General features: G+C 35.8%; 3 protein-coding genes across 5 annotated transcripts; 1 reads left to right on the plus strand and 2 right to left on the minus strand.

The window, feature by feature from the left end:
- Nucleotides 1-575: 575 nt before the first annotated feature.
- Nucleotides 576-8,941, minus strand: LOC108224393 (uncharacterized). Of its 3 annotated transcripts, none has more exons than XM_017398994.2 (5): nucleotides 8,781-8,941; nucleotides 8,499-8,607; nucleotides 3,491-3,698; nucleotides 3,278-3,363; nucleotides 576-3,174 (listed from the first exon to the last, which is right to left on the minus strand). In XM_017398994.2, exons 3-5 carry the CDS (start codon nucleotides 3,584-3,586, stop codon nucleotides 1,197-1,199), a joined length of 2,160 nt encoding a protein of 719 aa, XP_017254483.1. In that variant the 5' UTR covers nucleotides 3,587-3,698; nucleotides 8,499-8,607; nucleotides 8,781-8,941; the 3' UTR covers nucleotides 576-1,196. The 3 variants fall into 3 exon arrangements, with proteins under 3 accessions (XP_017254483.1, XP_017254481.1, XP_017254482.1); XM_017398992.2 differs by having other exon boundaries at nucleotides 3,278-3,366; XM_017398993.2 differs by having other exon boundaries at nucleotides 3,278-3,366; nucleotides 8,499-8,604; nucleotides 8,781-8,936.
- Nucleotides 8,942-11,356: 2,415 nt separating this feature from the next.
- LOC108192882 (protein BASIC PENTACYSTEINE6) lies at nucleotides 11,357-16,516 on the minus strand. Its single transcript, XM_017359404.2, has 3 exons — nucleotides 16,378-16,516; nucleotides 13,942-14,033; nucleotides 11,357-12,576 (listed from the first exon to the last, which is right to left on the minus strand). Exons 2-3 carry the CDS (start codon nucleotides 13,942-13,944, stop codon nucleotides 11,662-11,664), a joined length of 918 nt encoding a protein of 305 aa, XP_017214893.1. The 5' UTR covers nucleotides 13,945-14,033; nucleotides 16,378-16,516; the 3' UTR covers nucleotides 11,357-11,661.
- Nucleotides 16,517-20,005: 3,489 nt separating this feature from the next.
- LOC108224825 (histone H1) lies at nucleotides 20,006-21,058 on the plus strand. The gene is made up of 2 exons (XM_017399556.2): nucleotides 20,006-20,279; nucleotides 20,484-21,058. The coding sequence occupies exons 1-2, from the start codon at nucleotides 20,115-20,117 to the stop codon at nucleotides 20,892-20,894; spliced, it is 576 nt and encodes a 191-aa protein (XP_017255045.1). The 5' UTR covers nucleotides 20,006-20,114; the 3' UTR covers nucleotides 20,895-21,058.
- The last annotated feature ends 714 nt before the right edge of the window (nucleotides 21,059-21,772 follow it).

Below are 21,772 nucleotides of genomic sequence, written 5' to 3' on the forward strand. Positions count from 1 at the left end.
CGAACGAGAAAATAGTCGAAGGGCTGAGGCTGCATAAGCTTCAGCGTTTAGTTCCAAAAAAGAATGATCAAAGGCCTTCAAGTGAGTGGGATCATTCATGTTAGTGCAACAGCCTTGCGTGTAATACAAACACAAGGGCACAGAAAGAGGGGTTCTATCAAGAAGATTAAAATACGACGTGGAGTCTTGTTTTTCAGGCACAGAAGAAGCAGCAGCAGAATCATCCATTGAATCGGAGGAACAAGAGTTGCTTGCCATTGTTGTTTAAAGAACACATATCGGAGGCTGGGCTTCTTGTCTGTTTGAGGGGGAGGGGTAAGCAATGAACGTAGCCTATCAAGTGTTTATATAGAAGAAATTTTTAATACATCTAACATATAGGATTTTGAACTCATGATCAAAATTCTTGTGTTTTCCAAATCTCGAAATTTGAAAGTAAATTCTGAAGTAGGCGTACAACTAACAGATTATAAGAAAATATTTTGGTTTACTTTCAAAATTTGTTTGGTAAATATTTGTTAATTGTTATGTCAAAACAAAAAACGAAGGGTTAGAAAACATTTAGCCAAAACAAAAGAGGCCTAATATACCACAAATCATTTTATATCTTTTGAGAGATAAAACACTTTCCACGACTGAAATTTTTTAGATCAACACTTCAACTTTAAGCCCTGCTTTACATGTTACTCCACTGGTTGCCGGAGCTCAGTAAAGACTCTTTCTATTTTCATTTGTATGTTTCATATTAAGCCCATCTTGATGCAGTGCGTGTTGTGTTTGAGGCACAACTGCACTCACATTCAGCAACTCCAGTCCAACAATCATCCGATCATATTGGTCAAAAGAACCGTGATGCCGGCAAATGTTACATCCAACCCAAGGCTCAAAGCTCAGCACTTTGCACTTGCCCCCAACAATCATCCGATCATATTGTTGAAATAGACCGGGATACCTGCAAATGTTACATCTAACCGGAGGCTCAAAGATCAGCACTTTGCACTACCCCCAGCGTATACAGCCAGATTTTAACTTAGAATGTACAAAAACTATAGTTTTTAGGGTTCCATACCCTTTCAAAGAGAAGCAGCTCTAGTATTCAAGTATATTCAAAAAAGAAAGTCCCACAGGATAACAGGACATCCTGTAAAGCTTTCTTCTTACCTACCTTAATTTATGATGTGTCTATCTTTTCTTTTTTACATCCTTCCAGTAGTTTCCCAACCTAGCTTTATTCTTTTTGCGCTATGCAGTGCCTCCACTTGAGAAGGTGCTGGTTGTTCAGATTTGATGTGCATGTATGGGCAATTGGTGCCATTCCAACAGCCCCTGGGAGTATTAAAGTAAATGCAGGGCTTCGGTGGCTTTATCAGAGACAGTCCCTGCCCAACAACCTGAGTGTTGTCGTGTGATGACAGGAAACCATTATTTAAAGTTTTTTGCATACCTCTACGTTGTCCTGTTTCGTCACTGAGGAAATTTCCATGATTCTCTGGAAGAGCAGCTGCTGGCATAAAAGGGTTTGTGTGACTCAAGACTAACGGAAGAGGTCCCATATTAGCAGCAAGCTGCGAGTTTGCCTTTGGCAATGTAAACAAGTCAGCCCTTGCAAAAGGATCTAGACCTAATGATGTCACGGGCATACATCCTGGGTCACTCACTCCTAAGACAGGGCGCGGGTAAACTTCTGGTGAAACTGGGGTCATCTGTTGAAAGGATTGCAACACATTTGCTGTTGGCTGGAAGCTTGCCCTTGGCAATCCAAACCCTCCATGGGCTGTTCGGTCGCTAATGTAATTTACATGATTCTCTGGATGAGCAACTGACCTCATGAGAGGGTTTGGGTGACTAAAAGCAACCGGAAGAGGTCCCATAATAGCAACAGGCCGCGAGTTGGGCAAAGTAAATTCAGTCCTTGGGGAAGGAACTAAACCTGACGATGACATAAGCATAGACCGCGGCATGGCTACTGAAGAACTTTCTCTCAAGACAGGGTTCGGGTGCAGTTCTGGTAAAACTGGCCTCTTCTGCAGAAATGATTGCAGCACATTTGGCTGGGTGCTTGCCTTTGGCAACCCTAGAAGCTGCGGTAAAGAAACTGAATCCACTGGTGACATGAGCCTTGTCACGGGCCTCGGGTCCATTCTCATCCCATCAGCGACTCCGCCATCTAGCCTCTCAATCTTCATGGCACCAGCCTCCGTATTGGTACTGCGCGAGGAATACAGAGGTGACATTGGGGCCATTGTTGTTTCTGGAGATGGTAATTGCTTATCAATTAAGCTCATTTTGGTACTGGCAGTGAACACTGATGAAAATATTTTCTGAGGCACCAAGAAGGGCACACCTGTAATTGTAGGTGAACTCTCTTCACCATCTGTATTTACACAGGAAAGCAATGGTTCAGAATTGTTTGCTATGGCAGGGGATGATTGATTAACTGTTGCTTTCATCATCATCGAGGCAGACAGACTACCAGATCTGTCAGAGGCATCATATTCTTTAATTAACTCTTCAATACCTTTTGGGTTCTTTAGGAGGCGAGCTAGCAAATCGATGTCGATTGGACCTTGATCCGGTCTGGAGCTTTGTATTGATCCTGAAGATGTCCTTGCATCGGGTTTCGAGATAACCACACTAGTATTTCCCGAAACACAAGTATTATTAGTACTCAATTTTAACTGATCTGAGTTTGATCTGACAAAGGGAACAGAGACTGTTGGCTTATTCAGTATGGAGGCAAGCTCAATTCCTGGGACACTTTGCTCGCTGATCAATTTGTGAACTGTGTCTGGGTTGCTGAGGAATTGCATTAGCAGACCTATATCAATTGAAGTTTGTTCATCTTGGCGTGATGCGTAAGCAGTTATAGCAGCTGCGGCACCAGCCATAGCAACGGCCATGATATCACCTCCCAAGGCAGAGGACTTGCTACTTTCAGGCTTTTCAGCATCACTATTCTTTACAGATTCTGCTGAAATAATATTGTCTGTTACAGAAGTGCCTGATGTTAACACTTCTTTTTGTTTCTCTCTTTTCATGCTATCTGTAGTTACGGATGCTGTTGAGCTGTTGTTCCGCAGGCTGCCTTCTTCCTCTAATTCTATGGGATTTAGAGGAATTACTGGTGTTTTGTTGTCATCATTGTCACCAGACATATATAATGGTGCAGAGGGTCTACATTGATTCCAAGAAAAAAAATAAGGGCAAGTACAAAACTGGGACAGAATACAGCAATAACAGAGATTCCTTCAGCTCAGAGAGTACAAGACATTATTACCTAGGATCAGTGGCATCACGTCTCTGAGAAACAGCCTCTGTGCTCTCTTCACCAGCAGCCACATGCCAATTAGAATCTATAGCAATCTGCTATTTGAGATGCAAGATTATTAGTCAACACTAAACCTAGCAGATTCTCAACAAAAACTATACAGCCTTTTAATCTACAGAAGCTGTCAAATATCAAATGTAATATTAATCTTCCAACTCATACTTTTGGAGGACATCTCCATTGTGTTTGTGGAATATGACGAGGTTTTGCACAGTTTGGGTCCACACAAAGCGTTTCTTTCAATATGCTTGGAAGCATTGGGATATCTGTGAGTTGCAGTATGAATTTGGTTTCAAGGATAGCTCCACTTGAGAATTTATTTTGTGCTTCAGACCACTTTGTGAAGACCCTGTACAGGAAATCTTCTTGCCTGTTTCAAAGCAGGATGAAAAAATAAGCAACTATAACTACACTTTTTATATTTTTATGACTTAAAATTACTTTTTTTTTTGCCCCAGAATATGCAGGACCTGCATAAAGAAAATCATCTAGCCCAAAAGCAGAGTACTATAACAAAACTTGATCATGTTAGTCTGCATCAAGCATGTTGATAGCTGACAAGTGCCCGCAACAATAGATGCAACATCTATAAAATATATATTTACCACATGGCTCTAAACACAATTTACACACACCTCACTAAAGATACCTCCAGACAATTAGACAGCTAGACATTATTTATCGCTAAGTCTTTCCAAATTAAGTCTAATGATAACTTCTTATTTCAATTGCAATTTACCATCAAAATAGAAAAGTGATACAAGCAAGTCAGACTACTAAGATTAACAGTGGTCTAACTTAACAACAAAATTGATTAAAAAAAAAAAACTCTCTCTTTGCTTCCCAACATCACTTTGCCATGATACATCAAAAGGAACGATAGACACTACCAAGTCAAAATCCTAATTAACCGAAACCACTGCAAGGAAATGCATGAAGAACCTAACTAAACCTTGAATTTATGATTTCAGAAAGCATTCTTCTGGAACCTTACCTCCCATAACCATACATGTTAGCTCCATATTCTAGCGCATTAAGAAGAATGCTAAAATGCTTAGACACCTAAGCACAAGAAAATCCACAAATGCTGCAACATAACGAACTAAAATCCCCAGAAATGTAGTCTATAGTTGATACCCCACACTTTGGTAACAAGAGGTAGTGGGTTCAAGTCCAGATGGAGATAAATGTGTGCGTGAGTATTTATATTTTTTGTAATTGACTATACCGGAAGATAAAAAGTAATAAATTAATGACAATGCAACAAGACTTTTGCAGGGCATCATTTGAAAATTTGACATTATTTTCTCATTGGCAAATTTGGCCTGAAGCAGCTACATTGAGGTTATAATAAGAAGTTTCTCCTACCCTCTGTAGTTTACTAGGCAGTAAGCACAATTTTTATACTATTATGGAAACCAATCTTTTTTGATTAAGTTCTAAGGATTCTGAACATGCGACAGTTGCAACACATAGCAATCATTACAAACAAAAGCAAAAACTATGATACATGATCAACCAGTTTAACTCGCCATGCTGTTTATTCATATATTCATCCTGGTGATATATCTGATATCTATTATTTTTCATCAACGCCAAAAGGCCTTTTAAGTTTCAACTGCACGTGCCTTTCCTGCTGATTTGTCTACGTTTTTTAGTTTCACCCCTCTATATATATTTGGAGAGATTTAATGATCACTTTTTGACTACTACTACTACAAAAAAAAAAGATAAAAATCATCCCTAACAAAAGAAAAAAACAAATGCAGGTGCTACATGCACAATAAGTATTCACATATTTTATTCAAAAATTTAGTCTGCCCTAATAAATTTGACGAGCAGCTACAGTAAAGAATGGCCAGCATCAGGAAAATAGCATATGACTTGGATGTCAATAATAAGCTGGTACAACAAAAAAAGCAAAAAATTGACAGCAAAATAAGATTTACATGATATTATAGTGTATGGCTGTGTTCCATAAACACGTGCTCATCTCAGTAAGTTTTCAAATCACTTTCAAGATTGCGGCCCTTATATTTGAATAGTTAGTTCACTAATACTTTCTTCCATTAATAGAAAATTCACAAATCAAAGTGAAACTTAATTTATGTAAAAAAATTGTTTGTAGTATCCAAACAATATGCTACAGCAGTTTCAATTTTCTGATCCATCATTTAAAAATTAAAATTTGTCCTAGACCTTGAGCTTCAATCTCAGTGATGTAAAAAGTGTACTACTCCTTCGCGAGTACACACAATATCCAAGTCACAAAGTAAAGATTCCGTGCGAGTTTCTAATTGGAAATAAATAACGCTTCAAATGCAAAAAAATTAAAATAGTAGCTCCAACACGTGAGTTTATGAAATATGAGTAGATATGACTGAATTTTTCTTAATGCCAAAAAGAGAACCCTAATTGCATCCATCTCAATTTCTCCAAAGAAACAATACACTTGGTTCACATATACTTGGCAAATTTTACAAATCAAAGCAAAACTCAAATCATTTACAAATTTGTTTGCATGCAAACAATGTCTTACACTTCTATCCATTTTCTGACCCGTCATTTACAAATTACAATGTATCCTCCCTTTGAGCTTCAATCCCAGTGATGTGAAAAGGGCACTTATTAGCGCTTCACAAGTGAAAGTAAGAGTCCACGCAAGGTTTGAATGGGAATAAATAACGCTTTAAACACAAAAACTCATAAATACTAGCACAAACACGCTTGTGGGAAATTACTGAATTCCCCGTACTGTAAAAAAAGATATTCTCAAGCCGAACGAGGCGAAGACTTCCTAAAAAGCACCCCAATCGTATCTATCTCACTTTCCCCCGAGAACAGAAGCCTAGTCTCCTCCGTGTCACCACATCTAAGTTCACTAGAGACCACATCTAAGTTCGACCTGGAGACTTGTTGTACACCATTGAATTAAATTTAATCTAATGGTCCAGATTTCAAAGTTATCTTGTTTTTCATTTTTTTAAACATCCGGAAAGCATAACATTATGGTTATCATTGAAGCCGACGAGCAAAACACTTATTTTTTTTGATCGCCGAATATTATGTTTTGCAACATAGTCAACGAGCACAAGTGCACAACAATGATCGAGTCTAAGGATTTTAACGGTTAAGTGATAATAGAAAATACAGTTATAATAACATAACATATTTAAATTAAATATTATTAAAAAAAGTGATAATCAAATTTTGGGAGTATTGTATGTGAATGAAAAAAGGCTTTGGAATAAATAAAATAGTACAACATATTACTATATGTAAATTATATTAATTTGTAATGTTTTTAGCTATTACAGAGAGTATAAATTAGCCTAATAGTAGAATTCCAATGAATCTAAACTTAGGGGTAAATATAAACATTAATTTTTAGAAGGATGTCACAATCATAATTCATAGTATGCTTTAAATTAAAATTATAAAAAATTTAAGTGATAACCAAAATTTAGTACTATTGAGTTCTATTGAAAAAGGGTTTTGCTTATTAATAAAATAATAAATAATATAAACTTGCAATAAGAAAATTATTTCAGAAGTATATTAATAATTAGCATAAATGAACAAATATCAAGTGAACTGAAAAAGCCAAAACGGCATTGTAAAAATTTATGGTGATCATCCATAAGCTCTTGCAATCTTGCAAGGGGTAAAAATTTCTCATCAAGGTAAATTATTTTTATAAGAGATAACCTTATGAAATTGTTACATCATATTAAGAATCAATAGGCTAGGGCAACCAATTTAACCTCCTTATAGTATATTGAAGACTAGAGTTGCAGCTAAACACAACAAGAGAACAACCGAAAAAGCATCTTACGGCTGTAACTAATTGCAAAGAAGACACTATTGTGAAAGTTGTAATCGTCAGCAATATGGGAGGTGCAAGTGAAGCTAAACATCACACCATAAGTCATTTTTTGTTGTTCATCAGGGTTTATAATTCCAGAGTACCTACTTGTGTTGCATTATGATGCAAGAAAGATTCCCCAATCCTTTAATAAACAATGAAGGAAGCATTATAGTTTATTAGAATTGTTGTTGATTTTATACCAATCATTCATATTTTTGCCGATTCCAGAATCAGAATGCAATGTTGGGTTTTTACTCGACAAGACCATATAACGGGGAAATTACATGACGACAAAGAAAGACAACATATCATTACTTAAATGTTAAAATATATCCTAAGCACAGATGCTTAAGGTACATACTTGCTATATATACTGTGACATGTCAAGATGTCTGCTAATATTTTACGAGGGTTACTTATCCACAAACTTCATTTGGGATTTTATAGTTACCGACTTGCCACAAATGTATTTCCCACACACTAAATATATCGTTATATTATCTGGATAATCGACTGAGATAATATCTTGATAAATCTTTGAAATGCCGTAGCTCATAACTCTACTCCATTAATGTTGGGGTAACATACTCTATATCCATATTTTTTCTAGTTTACTATTATAACTCTACATAAGCTATCGACATTTATTACCAACAAATATTAAATTATACTTAAGGTGAAAATTAGATAAATATGGTCCTAAACACCAAACTATGAAGAAATGATCAAAATACCGCACTTGGGAGGAAGGATCCAAAATGCCGCATATCAGAAATGCCTATCCAATATAGGGTAAAAAAACACCACAATGCATGACATAAATATCTCCTGAACGTGTATTTAAGAGACACACATACACATTTGTTCGAAGATAAGCATCTCCACACGTGTAATCTAAGAGACAAGCATCACTTCAAATTAAAATCCAACAATATAACACCTAGTTCCGCTGAATTGCAAGTCCCAATTTTGTATACAATGGTATCTAGGACCAAAACTTTGATTGCGGTATTCTAGGCCAAGACTTATAATTCTCTAATTATATATATAAGTTTGGCATTTATAAATTTATTGCACACACGACAAAAAATAAATCACAATTCATATAATTTAGGCATTCATAACATTGTTGCATATATACAAGACTTTAATATACCCTAAGCGAAAAACTGTTCCCAGTTACATAACATATTCGACAAAGTGAATGAAACACACATAGCAATAGAAGTCAGCACACGAAACAACTTAAAATTCGAAACAAGCATAAAATTCATGTATAAGCATTTGTGACAAATATTATACCTGATTCAATCAGCACCTCCGAAAAGCTCTATCATCTTCGAGTTCGAGTGCTCGTAACAAATCATATATTCCCAATGCACGCCCGAATTGAAGTCTTAAACCCTAGCTGCTGCTTATACATACGAATGATTAAATAATAAGCTTTTTGTCTATCGCGCAACAGGCGATAGCGCATCACTTTTAATATCAATAATGAAAATTTCCACTGAATTCAACGACTAGTGGAGTGATGATATATGTATGTGTTTTTGTGTGTGTATGCACTAAATTGTGTACGGTTACCTCTTAGAAGGGAGGGACGATCGCTAGATTTTATATGTATCGAATTGTGTGGATTGTTTCACCTCCGTCGCGTCTGGTGGCAAGGTAATATTTCATTCACCACTCGCCGGCGCCGATAAAGTCGGTTTTGCATATACTGTCGGCTTATATATTATGTAGGATAAAATAGCATTAATAAAATTCCAAATTTTATGACTTCGAAAGGGTAAAATATTTTTATAATTATTAATTATGTGTTTTTAGGTGCAAGAAATTATTTATTTATTTTTGTTCAATGCACATGAAGATTAAGATTACATCCTAGACAGTAAAATTACATATATAATTCTTTGATAATTACAAAAATCTAATGTTTTTAACCACATAAATCACGGGTACTCATGTTTTTTCTAAATTTGAATTCGACCTAAAACAAATATTTACTAACTCTTTTGTGAAAAATATACAGATGACGGCAAAAAAAATATACATAGGAGCTCAACCCTAAAATTATTGTTGTACTAAAATTTATATTTATTAAATGGTTTCGTTTAATAAATTAAACAAATTAAACTACGAACGAGTCTTTCTTCCAAAAAAAGGTTAAAAACGATCGATTAATAAAAATAATGATAAATTAATGACGCGATTTAGCTTGATCATATCAACTCCACATCTAATGTTTAATATTTAAGGAAGATATTTTTGCAAAAAATATAATGTTGTAAATTCTTCTTATACAAACACAAATTTGAACATATGCATTTTCAAAAGAATGGAAAAACATTGATCGCATCAACTATAATGCTAAAATTTAGGTTGAATTTAAGAATGATCGGATATTCTCTAAGAGCATCCGCAACGGAGGTCAAATGATGCATCGAATCACGTAAAAGTAACTTGCATTGGAGTAACAAGAAAAAAGTGTCGAGGCCTTCTGGTGTCCCGAGCCACTTCTGTCAGCAGTGCCATTTTTATACTATTTTATTAACATTTCAACTGAAATAAGTTTACGTATATGTATGAACGATTCCTACTTAGACGAAAGAGTTGTTTTTATTGTTGGAGTGAAAAAACCACTTACCATCTTTTGCTTATTTGGCATGATTATGAGTCCTGAAAAAAGAGGAAAACGGGCTCCCGCTGCAGATGCTCTAAGTTGTCTTTTTTCCTTTTTCAAGCTTTTCGATGAGTTTTTATTTATTTTTCTCTGGTGTGAAGCTCAAACTTCTTTAATTTCTTTCAATAAAACCCATTTTTTTGGATGTTCACGTGTCTTTTCCTTTAAAATGTTTGTTTTGTCTCTACTTTTGGAGTGTTTTGTTGTGTCTCAATATCTTCCGACAAGGGATTTTTTAAGTGTAACTCCAATCCCTCGATTGGGTTCGGATGAAGTCCTTGACGAGAGCTCGTCTTCTTGGAGTTCAGTGAATTCTGAACCTCTATGACTCCTTAGTTCAGAGGCACTTGAGTTCTCCTCCATATCATCATAAAATGATTTTATTTTGTGACGTTTGGAGCTGAATGAACCCTCAAAACCCTCTCTGTAAGTATGTTCATTTTTAGTACAAGTCCTCTAAGAACGTTCTTCAATTTGACACTCAGATGATGGGTTTCCTTCTAATTGACCATCTCTATAAATATGTTCATTTTTAATAGAATTCCTCCAAGAAGGTTCATAATCCTCCGTTTGATACTCAGATGTCGGGCTTCCTTCTAATTGATCATCTCTATAAGTATGTTCATTTTTTAGTAGAAGTCCTCTGTTTGATACTCAGATGTTGGGCTTCCTTCTAATTGATCATCTCTATAAGTATGTTATTTTTTAGAAGTCCTCCAAAAAAGTTTATAATCCTCAGTTTGATACACAGATGGTCGGTTTCATTCTAATTGACCATCAGTTCAGCTTTTAGATGTGTTGTTACTCATTTTTGCCTCAATTTCGCCACGAGGAGACGGCGTTCGTTGTCAAGAGACTTAACCTCATCCTCCAAATGAAGCCTAGCATCACTCGTCAGAACTCTTTTCCCCTGCGGCTTTGTCGCCATCATTTTTGAAGCTCGGCATCGGTGACCTCCAACCGGATCTGAACAAGTTGGTTGCTCCTCCATGTCTAGATCTGCGTCATCATCAAAAAGACGACGAGGCTCAAGCTCGCACTGCAAGCTCACAACTAAAGAAAGGATTATGTGAATTCCGTTTGTTTTCGGATCAGCTGGGCTATAGTTTGCATTCTGGGCCTCTTAATTGGCTTGGCTTTTCCTTATTGGGCTGTGGCCCAACAACAACCCCATTGCCCCAACCATTATAGGCCAATGATTGGGACCGTCCGTTAATTATGCTGGCCTTTGGACATGTGTGTGCCTGATTGAGGACGTGTCCAACATCTGCCATGGGAGGAAGTCAATAATACACAGTAATATTATTGTATGTGAACTCAGATTTAGAAGAGTTCTCGAGTTTGAGCTTCTCACTCCCAGTATTCTGGGCCCCTATTTTATAGTTGTTCTCTTAAGCGAGTGAGATTGGTATCAACAGTATAACCTCTAGCTGCTGCAAGAAAAAAGGAAATAAAAATGTAAAACAATACAAGAATATAGCATACGATCCTGTTGTTTCTATTCCATTACAATCATTCAAAAGCTGGTACAACATCTTTTTGTTTGGCTGTCAGCCATAGATCAAAGTTCTGCTCAATCAAATTCCTATAAGAAAGATATAAATAAAAAATAAGGAAATATAATTGCAGGATTTGCAGGTAGGAAAAATACCAAGTAAGCTGTGAACCATCTGGTCTCTAAAATGTGTTTGATCTCGATACCCATCCAAAACACCAGATATCCACTTCAGAATAAACTCAGTGCCATAGCTTATGTCTCCAATCTTTGCATAGAGTTGCAAGCTATTTTACAGTGCTGTAGCGATTGGTGCCATGTTTTGCCCAGTGGTCCTTTAAATCAAGAGGACTCGATAGGTCATAACCTTCATCATGCAATCGAGTTAGTAATTTGCTGAAAGCACCTCCGCTCATCTTCCTCCCCCCAACACGAGAATATCGCTTGTTTGATACTTGAGGTAAAGGGTACATGGACATTGTAGTTGTGCAACAGGCAGACTGCCACCCACCATTCCCCCACTTATAGCATGGTTGGGGTACTCCTGTGCAGGAGCATACGGGAATCGGCATGGCAGAATCATCAAAATTTACCTGATTTAGTTCTAAACTATCTTTCCAACCAGCAATCTGACTACCTTGGTTCTCATCCGCACCCAAATCCTGCTCAATTTTGCAAATATTTGATGCAGATGCGGATCCCTCTTTTTTCAGATTTTCAGCTCCTTTTCTACTCACCCTCCGTGACTTCGCTGGCTTTTTAGGAAATTCTTTATTCTCTTCTGTTTGCTTAACCTTCCTTGGTTTAACATGTTCAGTAGGAACATCATTAATCTGATAGGAATCTGTCATGATATCTCCTGGGCTATATTTTCCAGAAGACATATCATACATTATATGCATTTGCTGGTCTTCTTGAATGCTTTTTGTTCCACGTCCTACCCCATTATTGGGAAAGTCAGAACTCGTATTATTCTCGTTCACTGAACTTCCCCCTTTGTACCGTAGTGTAGCCATTGCCTCGTCTCGTTCTCTCATAGCAGAATCACGCTCTTGAAGTGCTGCATCTCGCTGCAACATTGCCATATCACGCTCAGCAAAGGCCCTTTTCCTTTCCTCCAGAGCCATGTTCCGCTCTCGAATGGCAGCATCCCTCTCAGCCATGATGGCCATGAAAGTCTTTATTGTTAAGTGATTGTGTTCCTTTATACATGCACAAATCAGCTACATTAACTTCCAGGAGTAAATTATAAACTAATTTGCGGGCAAGGTGTTTTTATTTCTTTATTACTGGAACAGAGCCTTTTGAAGTTCAAGGAGATAACAAGTTCATAAGTAACCAAGTGTGGGCAGACTTGCAAGAAAATTCTAACTACACAATAGTCATCAGCCCTGCGCCAGACAACTTCGATAAATATTTATATAACTTCACATAAAACTAAAAACATCTTCTGAGTTGAGGCGTTCACTTTTTTAAATGCATACCTGTTTGGCTAAGCTGAAATTGCCAAATCAGTGCTTAATTCCCCAAAAATGTAATGCTGAAAATCTGAGTTACACTACTGTTGCCTCCACAAATTTTGAATTTTTTTTGCCCATCTCCCGAACCCCACTCTCAACCCCAAGAAAACCAACTAAAATTCTTTGCTGAAAAAATTAAGATTATCTTTTGTATTGTAATTAGTAGTAAACAAAATTTGTAACCTGATTTAGTAATTTCAGTTTTTTCGCCTAACTAAATTACAGAAGTACATCAACATTATCCACAGACATTATAAGTACTGTCATCATTACTTTGAAGCATACTTCCGAATTTCCAAGGGCTCTAGCCTGGGTGATGAAGGTTGGCGAAAAGAGAAAGGGAACAAACATAGTTTTCGAAACCCCTTGAGCTAACAACCTGGATACACCAGAGCCCTTGATGGTGTATACATTACATTCTGATGATATTCTTATATTATGAAGTATAATTTTTTACAATTTTTATATAAAAATATTATATTACATTATCCCTGTTGCTAATACAATAAAATTTTAAATCATTAATTTCTTACGAGTTAAATATCACATAATTTGATAACTCTATTTGACATCTTTCGACAATTATCTAATTATCAGTAATTGAATAATTAGTAAACTACTTGTGTTACTCTATATTCTTACATTTTTAGTAGATGTAAAAACCTATATATAGCGTGGTCTGTCCGTGGTCGCTCGGTCCAATGCATGAACTAGAGCCAATAACAGAACTGGAGACCGGGCTACCTATTCATAATCATCGGTGAACTGATTACACCAGCAGAGAGAGCAGTAGCTAGGTTTAAACTATGCCTTAAAAAGTATAAAAGCCCTATATACGAGGTCAGCCCGTCATTCTGAAATAATCTCACGAAGTAAAATGTCATGTCATGTATTCACTTAATTGGGCATAAAATAAGAATTAGTAGGGAAAAAAAAGAAGAAGAAAACGAAGAAAGGAAAATGTCAGGAAAAGAAGCACAAACAATAGCCTATTCAGCAAAAAAAAAAAAAAGGACACTAAGTTGTTTAAAATGTTAAATGCCGTACCATTCCTCTGGAAAAAGCAAAGCTCCTTGAAATGGCACCCAAAGCTCCTTCAAAGAACCCCCTCTAGCAGATATGACTATCACTTTCACTAACTACAAACAATGAGAAAAAAGAAAAGATTGGAAAGGAAATTCCATCGTTTTTAGAATCTGGAACTGTTAACTATAATCCAAATGGAATAAAATTAGCATCAAACAGCAGATAAGATATTATAGACTCTAAAAGAAGTAATAGCCAGCATTTGTAAAAAACAGGTAGCTTTTAAAATTTTACGACCATAATCAATTAAGACTGAAACTTCATGCAACTTGTTACAAAACTAGAATAAAGTTGGTAATAATATCATTTTGATTTTAACTGCTGCTCCCACATTGCAGTTCCTGGTGAAGACTCATGACCTAAGGAATAGCAAGTGGAGATTATATCATGTCATAGCTGCTAATTATAAATAGAGAGTAATTAGTATTATATTTAAGATTGATAAATTTGTATACATGTTTAAACTTTAAGATACAAAGTTTAAATTTTAACAAGTCAAAGCAAAATATAATAAAGAAAACGCAAAATTTAGCAAATTTTATAGAGGAATAGGTAACACGACCACATAGGTATTCCATGCAAAAAAAAATATGATGAAATTCGATCTATGTCATAAACGTACAAGTTGGATTGAATTTTGGTGATAAAACTATCATAAATTTTTTTGCCAAGCTATATATTAATTTATTTGGTTCCAAACGCTAAGATAACAAGAAGCAAAATTTGTACCAAGTTTGAATTTATAGTCGAGATGGTTTTTCAATTATCTAACTAAATTATTTTTGAACAGATAACTGGGAATCAGAGGCTAAGAGCTTCTCAAATACTTTTAACTTATAAACTTTGGTGCATTAGTGGAGTTTTTACCTAGATTTTAGCTTTTAGGCTATAATTTCAGACAGGCGCAGCCTCTATTGGTTTTCAAAAATATGCAATGTTGTTGCAAATGGGACCATGATATATTAAGGTGTTATATGCAAGGCAGATTTGTCACTATGTTCCTCAAAGAAAGCATCAATCACACATATACATGTTATTTAGTTGGCTTAACATAAAGACCTAAACACAAGAAAATTTCACAAGTGAGAATGTATTGTCTTGTAACTGTTGTAAGGTAGCATCGGTGTAGTCCCAATATCTGGACTCTAGATCAAATTCAACTAACTTTATTTTTCTAATAAAGGCCAAAGTAGAAAGTTTGAACTGTAAGCATCGAATGCATTGATATAGCATTTCCAAATTGGCCTTTAATCAGATACATGGAAGTCCTACAGACTATGACCAATAATCGAATCACATTTGAGGCAAGTAGTTCAATCGATCATCCAGAGCTAGATTACATTTGTATAGCACTAATCAAACCCACATTCTGATCTAGGATCAAGTATCACAAGTTCACAACAATTGGCGGGAATCACCATGCAGAAGGACAACATAGGTCAAAAACCAAAACAATACTAATAACTATTTGAAGCACATCCATGACCCAACCTAGGTCACCCTCTTGTCTAACCCAATTCCACAAAAGAAAACCTAAAGCACAAATAGAACTACACTTCAAAAAGAGTCAAATCTAGTCAGCTTAATTTACTCACATGTCAGTCACTATACTAGATTAAAAATTCACTCGCACATAACACAGAGCTAAAAGGGGGAAACGAAGCAAACACATAGGTTCAATATCATAAAAACAAAACAAAAACTTTGTCTTGTCAGTTCAAAGTGCAATTGAGCTTGTTAGTCCCTGATTCCGCCTCCATCCCCTCAACTACTAACAATAACTGAAACAATTACCATCAACTCAGGTGGCTTTTGGTTCATGGTTAATGAGCCCGGTTAACGGGAACCGGAACCTCAAACCCATGTGTTGGTGTTTAGGTTTGCAATTTTGTTATATGGAATGGGAACCTCATTCCCACTTGGTGGGTAAATCATTCCTTCAACTCCCCTTGACATACCAATTCTCATACCCTCCATTCCCATCCCCTCATTCTCATTCCCGATACCCATTCCAACCTGTTATCAAACGTCCCCTTAATGTATACTGCATTTCTTACTACTATTTAACTAAAATTAAAACCTAAATAAGTAAAGACTAACTTCAACTAAAATCTGATGACAAATCTATTCAGATCACAGCTTAATTTACAATGAAGTTCATAACAATCAGCAACTAATGCAAGTGATCAAATACAGATCCAATATACACACAACTATACAGACAACTATAGATACATATATAAACAAGATCACCGAGCAAAATTAGCAACAGGTCAAACTTCAAAGTAACAAATCATTGAGCTCAGCAATAATTAAAATAAACAGTAAATCAACAAATGAAAAAAATGCACAAAGTTAATATAAAGATTAATTATAGATACAGAGCTAAGGATTTACCAGAGCTGAGGATGATCAATGTGAGGAATATAATTTTTTTTTGATGTTGAATTGTAAAAATGTTAAGATGCTTCTTCTTCAAAAAAATATGTTTCTTTTTCTTTTTTAGTGGCGTTTCAGAATTAGGACAGGAATGGGGATGAAACGACAACGTTTTGATGTGACTTGGTGTCGTTTGGACTAGTTTGTTGGATAATTAGCTGTCCTTTTTAAATCAGTTTTGCAGGTTTTTTTTTTTTTTTTTTTTACGGATAGTTTTGCAGGTTGTTGCTTCTAATTATGCTCTTTCCTTCCCGGGTCTCGTGTCATAACACATTCGCCACGTCAGTCAGAATAATAATCTCAATCAATCGTACTTAACTTGCTTAAACATTTTCGTTTTTCAATTGATGTATTTGCGAATCCGCTAAAAATCTGGTGTTATTAGCATACAGCGGTAGGGCTGAGCAAAACCGAACTGGAACCGAAGAACCGAACCGAACCGTGTAAATTCGGTCCGGTTCGGTTCCAAATTTTTCAGAATTTCGGTTTTTTCGGTTTTTCGGTCCGAACCGAATTACATTTCGGTGCGGTCCGATTTTTTAAAAAAAAATTCGGTTCCGGACCGAATAGACCGACCTATATATATATTGATAATTTAATATATAAAATATAATATATCTTTTGTAAATTAGTCCCAGATGTGCAGATGTGCTATTAGTCCCGGATGTTAGACACATAACCACGACTAAAGTTCTTGAGCCACCCCCTCAAACCCTAACCACTGATCAGAAACAAAGCAATCAGGTCCGAAGAATCAAGCAATCGAGGTTCAAGAATCAAAACGACAAGTAAGAATCGGAGATTCATATTTGTACAGGTTTTTGAATTGATGGCCGTAGGAATCTTCGTAGAAGTCCGTAGCCGTCATGGTTATGTTCTTTTTGGATTTGTGCATGGTACTTAACACTTTTCCAGTCATTTGGACATTCTTATTTATATCAAGAGAGATGGCTGCTTAGGGGGAAGGGAGTAGGCTAGTCTAGTGTGCAGATGGGTGAGTCGGATGAGCTATGTATCCCAGGTGGAAGTTAGTCCGGAATTTCGGGGGTGACATGGTACCAAGATGGCTGCCACATGTCTAGCTGCTTGGAGTTAGTCAGCAGGATGCTTACAAGTAGCTGGGTCACCTGCTTCGGTTAAGCCTGCGGTTTTTTTGGTGATGAATATTGGAGGATGGCTAACGGGCTTATGGGTTTGTGGGTCTACGGCCCGAGGCCTACGGGTTGCATTGATTATTGGTTCGTGACTTTGTGTTTTGCTGGTGGCCATGCGCAACATATTGAAAAGTGAAGGAAGGTGCAAGCCGGTGCAGGCTACAACAGTGGGGTGGATGTGCAAGAAGAATAGACCTGTGATTTTCATATTTTTGATTAAAATTCGGTTCTTAAGGAAAGAACTGAACCGAACCGTATTATTTCAGTTCGGTCCATATACTAATTTCGGTCTGGTTCGGTACGGAAAAAATTATAAATTCGGTTTTCGGTTCGGTCCGGTTCTGGACCGAACCGACCGAATGCTCAGCACTAAACAACGATGTTCGGCATATAATTAATTTTGATTGGAAGATTGATGTGCATGGAAGGTCCTCATTATTATTATTGTGAGTTGCCCAATTATTCAACAATTAAATTTCAAAAAAAAAATTGAGAACACTTTTTGATATACCTTGCAGTTTTTTTAGACAAAATATTCGTAAAAAGAAATTATTTTCAAAAGCATAGAAAAAATCCGATTTTCTTGAAAATAACTTTTAAGATAGAAGTTGTTCGAAAAAAAATCTATTTTTGAATTTGTCAAAAGTTTTCCACTCTTGTTTTTAAGTACTCCCTCCGTCCCATTTTAACTGCTTTTGACTTTTTTACACGTATTTTAAGATGTTAAAAAAATCACATCTAAACATAATTATTTTTTATAAAATTTATATCAAATAAAAGTTTAGAATCTAAATTTTTATTTGATATAAGAATTGAATTTTTTTATTAAGTGTAGGTATGTCATTTTTACACCTAAATATACGTGTTAAAAAGTCAAACATCAGTTAAAATGGGACAGAGGGAGTAAAAACTTGTTGTTACCTGCAAGAACAGAACAGTGCTAAATGGTGTATTTGAGTCTGTTTAGAATTTGTTTATAAATATTGTTGCAAATTGGTGTGTTATGAAAAAAGTATAGGTAAAAGAGTATTGTTTTAAAATTAAATATCTTTATGATATTTTGCACACTTTAATTACAAGTAAAAAGATACTTTTTAAAATTTGATAGGATCATGATCCATAATAGTTCTAATATACGTATAGTTATCGATATATTTTAATATCAAAAAGTTATCAGCTATCTTAAAATAGAATTTCCACTCGGATAAGTAAATTTAAAATAACACCAAATAAATATATATTTATTTAACTTCTTTTTTTTGAATAGAAAAAAAAAGTTAAATAAATATATATTTATTTAACTTCTTAGTTATCTTCTACATGAATTGAAACATACTGTAAACTTAACAAACTTGTTGTTTCCTTCCATTTTCCTACTTACATTTTTATACTCAATTCTACAATTAAAATGAAATATAACATTTTGCTAGTTTTATACCAAATTTAGCGTTAACAATTCATATTGCAGTGTTCGATGTTTTTTTGAGGTTCATGATTATTAACGAGGTTTAGGCTGATTATGTTAAGTCAAGAAGCATGATTGTCATGATTCATATATTTGAGGTTAGTTTTTGAGATAAGCTTATGATTTTACTCTTCTCACCTTTATGTTTCTGAATGTTATGGGGCTGTTTGAGTAAACTTAAAAAAATATCTTTTATTTAAATTAAAAAATAAAAATAAGTCAGAAGCAAGTTAAGACTTATAAACGGTTAAATTATTTGGTAAGGAAATAGAATTTCTGAAATAAAAACTAATATTCCTAACTTCTTTTAAGAAGTAGTATTTCTTAACTTTTTACACAAATACTACGAATAAGTGTTTCTAACATAGTCTTACTTTCGTAATTTTGTTATAAAACACCCTGTGCTTAAGCCAGGGATACTTAAACTTATTTCATAAAAAAAATCTTAACATTATACATTTTCCTTCATTTGTGGGACTAATTTGTATTGAGAATGCTACATAATTTTCTTAAAGTTGAATGTGAAGCCCTGCTTTCAATCTTTATTTTAATTTTTAATTTACAAGATTTATGATTATAATTTGTACGAAAAACAAAACCACACACGCTAATGCATTTGATCTTTCTAAAACACAATCATATATCAGCCATTTTTTCTCATTCAAGCTGCATTATAATCCTAAGCTCGAAAACATTGAATCGCCTTAAGTTTTAAGTGAAGAAACAAAAAAAATCAACCGAAAAACCCGCACAAAATCACCAAAAAAACACACTCCACTCCAACAAAACAAAAAACAAAAAACAAAAGAAAACCAATGGGCACAAAATAGGTGCGGATAAGTATGGGACATCACATATCTCAAAGCCTAATCAACGGCGTGTGTAGATCCACGTGTACTTCTCATACACAGGATCGCGATCCGGGTGCCATCAAATCAACCAATCAGAAACCATAAAACTCTGCAGCATATATTCCTTCTCCAGTATAAATAGGAAAACAAAGAAATCAAATTCCATCAACACAAAATCAGCATTTCAGTTATATAATTAATCATTTCTGTATTCCGATATTCGTGATGTCGACGACTGTAGAAGCTTCCAAGGCCGCTGCTGAGCCACCCAAGACGGTGGTTTCCGAGAAGAAACGTTCAAAGCCGGCGGCGAAGCCGGTGAAGGAGAAGAAAGCTAAGGTCTCCAAGCCCAAATCTGCCAAAACTGCTTCTCATCCTACCTATTTTGAGGTACTCTCCCTTTCTCTCTCTCTCTCCCCCAGATATTTTGATCTCTCTCTCTCTCGATATTTTGATCTCTCTCCCTCCCTCCCTCTGATATTTTGATCTCTGTCTCCCTGATACTCTCTGGCAATTAGATAGTGTTTATCAAATGATATGCTGTGTATGTGTGTATTATTTTTCCTAATATTAATTTGAATATTGGAATTGCAGATGATCAAAGAGGCAATATCAGCACTGAAGGAGAGAGCAGGATCAAGTCCATACGCAATTGCCAAATACATGGAAGACAAGCACAAAGCCGTGTTGCCAGCCAATTTCCGAAAAATTCTAGGGCTCCAATTGAAGAACTCCGCCACCAAAGGCAAGCTAATCAAGGTCAAGGCCTCCTACAAGCTCTCCGACTCCACCAAAACTAATGCTCCCAAGCCTGTTGTGGCTAAGAAGAAAGTCGAGAAGGCGAAGAAGCCTGTTGCAGCCAAGGCCAAGCCGGTGAAGAAGACAAAGGCTGTTGCTTCTCCTGCTGTGAAGAAGACGAAGAAGCGAGCTGCACCACCTGCCAAGGCCAAGGCGAAGCAGCCCAAGTCAATCAAGTCTCCTGTGAAGAAAGCGAAGAAGGCTTAGAGAGATGTGAGATGGAGTGATGGTAGTTTGTACAGGGGGTTGTGGTAGGAGAAAAGAGTAGAAGTTTGTTTTTGTGTTTTGAAACGTCAATGTTGATATGGATGCAATGAGTTTTCATCTTTTATATGAATGCAATGTGAAGAAAACTAGTTGGTTTCAATTCATCAATACTCGGTAATGGTTTGCTGATTGATTTATCTACTTGAAAGTTGCTTCACACAACAAATTGGTTGGAGAGATACGTTTTTCAAGCCATATACATACACTTTTCGAAGCTAGAATTTGATTTTAAGTTTTGTCGATCCTATTTTATTGATAATGGTGTTGGTAACAGAATTGGTCACTCAAGTTGTGTTGGACAATATAGGAGTATATCTTTAATTATTCAATAGTGATATGTATGAATACCGGTTTGGATTATTTTCGCCGTTTAATTATATGATTGAATTAATAAGATTCTACAGTAATGGGTGTGGGGAGGGTTGCTGAGTGGGCTTATTTTTATGAGCTTTATCTTTATTGCCGTTCCTACATTGCAGAGAGGGCATTTAAAATCTCGTAAAAACATAACTTCTTTCGGGCTTTAAAATCTCGTTGTCTTCTTCTAATTTGTCATTATTTTATCTTTTTAGATTGCCATAATCTTTCGAGGCTACACTTTATTGAGACTGTATCACAGTCTCCACACCATGCACTTATGTCACAGCACCATGCTTTGCACAGTAATACATCACAGCTAGTCGATATATCAGATGCTCATCTGTTAGAGTTAGTTAGGCGTTATATAGATACATATAGTATCAGGTGATGTATGTATAGAAGTTAGTTAGCTAGTGCTTGTATATATACACTACTCTGCACAGACATTGTAATCAAGT

Source organism: Daucus carota, chromosome 6, assembly GCF_001625215.2.
Source record: "Daucus carota subsp. sativus chromosome 6, DH1 v3.0, whole genome shotgun sequence".
Lineage (NCBI taxonomy): Eukaryota > Viridiplantae > Streptophyta > Magnoliopsida > Apiales > Apiaceae > Daucus > Daucus carota.

Excerpts from the sequence above, each read along its gene's own strand:
- LOC108224393 (XM_017398992.2), bottom strand. The coding sequence starts at position 3,586 with ATGCTTCCAAGCATATTGAAAGAAACGCTTTGTGTGGACCCAAACTGT. Across the intron at positions 3,367-3,490 it reads AATGGAGATGTCCTCCAAAA|CAGATTGCTATAGATTCTAA; the intron begins GTATGAGTTGGA and ends CATCTCAAATAG. Across the intron at positions 3,175-3,277 it reads CGTGATGCCACTGATCCTAG|ACCCTCTGCACCATTATATA; the intron begins GTAATAATGTCT and ends GAATCAATGTAG.
- LOC108224825 (XM_017399556.2), top strand. The coding sequence starts at position 20,115 with ATGTCGACGACTGTAGAAGCTTCCAAGGCCGCTGCTGAGCCACCCAAG. Across the intron at positions 20,280-20,483 it reads CTCATCCTACCTATTTTGAG|ATGATCAAAGAGGCAATATC; the intron begins GTACTCTCCCTT and ends TTGGAATTGCAG.